General features: G+C 48.8%; 1 protein-coding gene across 1 annotated transcript; it reads left to right on the top strand.

The window, feature by feature from the left end:
• Nucleotides 1-301: 301 nt before the first annotated feature.
• Nucleotides 302-1,702, top strand: TEOVI_000580600 (uncharacterized protein; the record flags this gene model as incomplete). The annotated part of the gene is made up of 1 exon (XM_067222601.1): nt 302-1,702. The coding sequence occupies one exon, from the start codon at nt 302-304 to the stop codon at nt 1,700-1,702; it is 1,401 nt and encodes a 466-aa protein (XP_067078702.1).
• Nucleotides 1,703-1,775: the final 73 nt, after the last annotated feature.

Below are 1,775 nucleotides of genomic sequence, written 5' to 3' on the forward strand. Positions count from 1 at the left end.
TGACAACTTTAGTAGTTTTTCATGTAAGCAGGAAACCATCAAACAAGAGATCGGAAAGCAAACTAAGAAACCGGTTGATCAAACATAAATACATCCTTCAAGCCTGAAATCACAGGTTACTTCACTTTTGCTTTGCTCATCTAGCCGTCAATGGCGTCGCACTTCCACATAGCCACTGGAAAACTTAGGCGTCAACCTGCCGCAGGAGATGCCCACCTGATACATATGCGCTGGCTTTCTTTTCTTCATCACCTATCACAAGACAACACAACAGTCGGATAGCCAGCTAAGCTCGTCGTCAATGAAAACAGTGCTCCTCAACTTGGCATTTCTACAACTCTTTGCAACACTAACTGCCACCGGCGCGACAGAAGCAGAAGCAAACGCCGCAGTAACTGACTTCTGCCATGAGCGAGTCTACGCAGAGGCAATCATAGCTAAGCTAACTGACTGGCTCGCGACTGCGAAAACCAATGTAGAAACGACAACAGCAGATGCAAGGAAACTGCAACTAGCGGCCGCAAGATACGGAAACACGGCAAAGGGACCAGGTTTCGCAGCTCTGACCGCAATAGCGACGGCGCAAGCAGCAGACGCGGCAGCCGAACTAGCAACCAAGCAGCCGGCGATCATGCTGGGATTACAAGTACTCACGTCCAAGGTGGCCGAACTTGCGACACTAGAAGCGCTCACAAAGCCAGCGATACCTCAGCCGACACAGGCCCAAAGCGGGGGAACAACGGCAGTCGCGTTCAGCGGCACAGTTAAAGTGTGCCAAGCAACAGTGACGCCAACACAAGCAGCGATCGCCAGCTGCAACCCAAACGGTAAAAAGCACGATCAGGCTAAAGCAATAGCAGAACACATAGAGCAACTGACGTCGATAGCGCTGCGCAGTGCTGCAGATGTACGCCTGCCAACTCTCACACTGAGGGCCGAGGTCCAGGGGACACCAGATGCATCCCACACCATAGCGCCAACACCAGGTGCAGCTGCGTGCCACATAAACAACGGTGGAACCAACAACAGAGGCGCCGCCGACGGAGTCGGCCTGCAGGCACCAACGTTCAAAACCGGATTTACGGCCGGCAAGCTGGTATTTTCGACGATACAAGGCAACAGGAAACACTCAGAGGGACCAGGCACTGAACATGACGTGAACCTGCTGACAGCCGATACGAAGCTGGTTGACGCACTCACGGGCCTGGCCGGCAAGGCAATCAAACCAATAACCCGAGTAGCCGAACTACCAGAAGACACAATACTAAATGACGAAGCAACAATCGACATGCTTGAGGCACAACAGCAGATAGAAGGCAAAGAGCTTAAGGAAACTGATAAGTCCAGACTAGCCAAGCAGCTTTTCGGTGGTGAAAAAGTTAAAATTAAAGAGGTGTTCTTCGATTCCCTAACAAAAGATAGCGTAACCATCGGCTCTGGCGCCAAAGAGATCAAGGGAACCACGGAGCAATTAAGTAAAAACCACTTTAAAAAAGCAATGGCTTATTATAATACACTAAACTTGAAAAAGACAGTAGCAGCTTCAAAAGGAGCAGAACCAGAGGAAGACACCAAAACAGATGCAGCAGACAAAACAGAAGAAAAGAAAGGCGGGGATAATAAAACAGCTACAAACACCACAGGAAGCAATTCTGTTCTAATAAAAAAGGCCCCTCTTTTGCTTGCATTTTTGCTTTTTTAATCCCTCCCCCTCCCTTTTTAAAATTTTCCTTGCTACTTGACAAACTTTCTGATATATTTTAACACGCAAGTTA

Source organism: Trypanosoma equiperdum, assembly GCF_001457755.1.
Source record: "Trypanosoma equiperdum strain OVI genome assembly, contig: ctg_1661, whole genome shotgun sequence".
Taxonomy (NCBI): domain Eukaryota; phylum Euglenozoa; class Kinetoplastea; order Trypanosomatida; family Trypanosomatidae; genus Trypanosoma; species Trypanosoma equiperdum.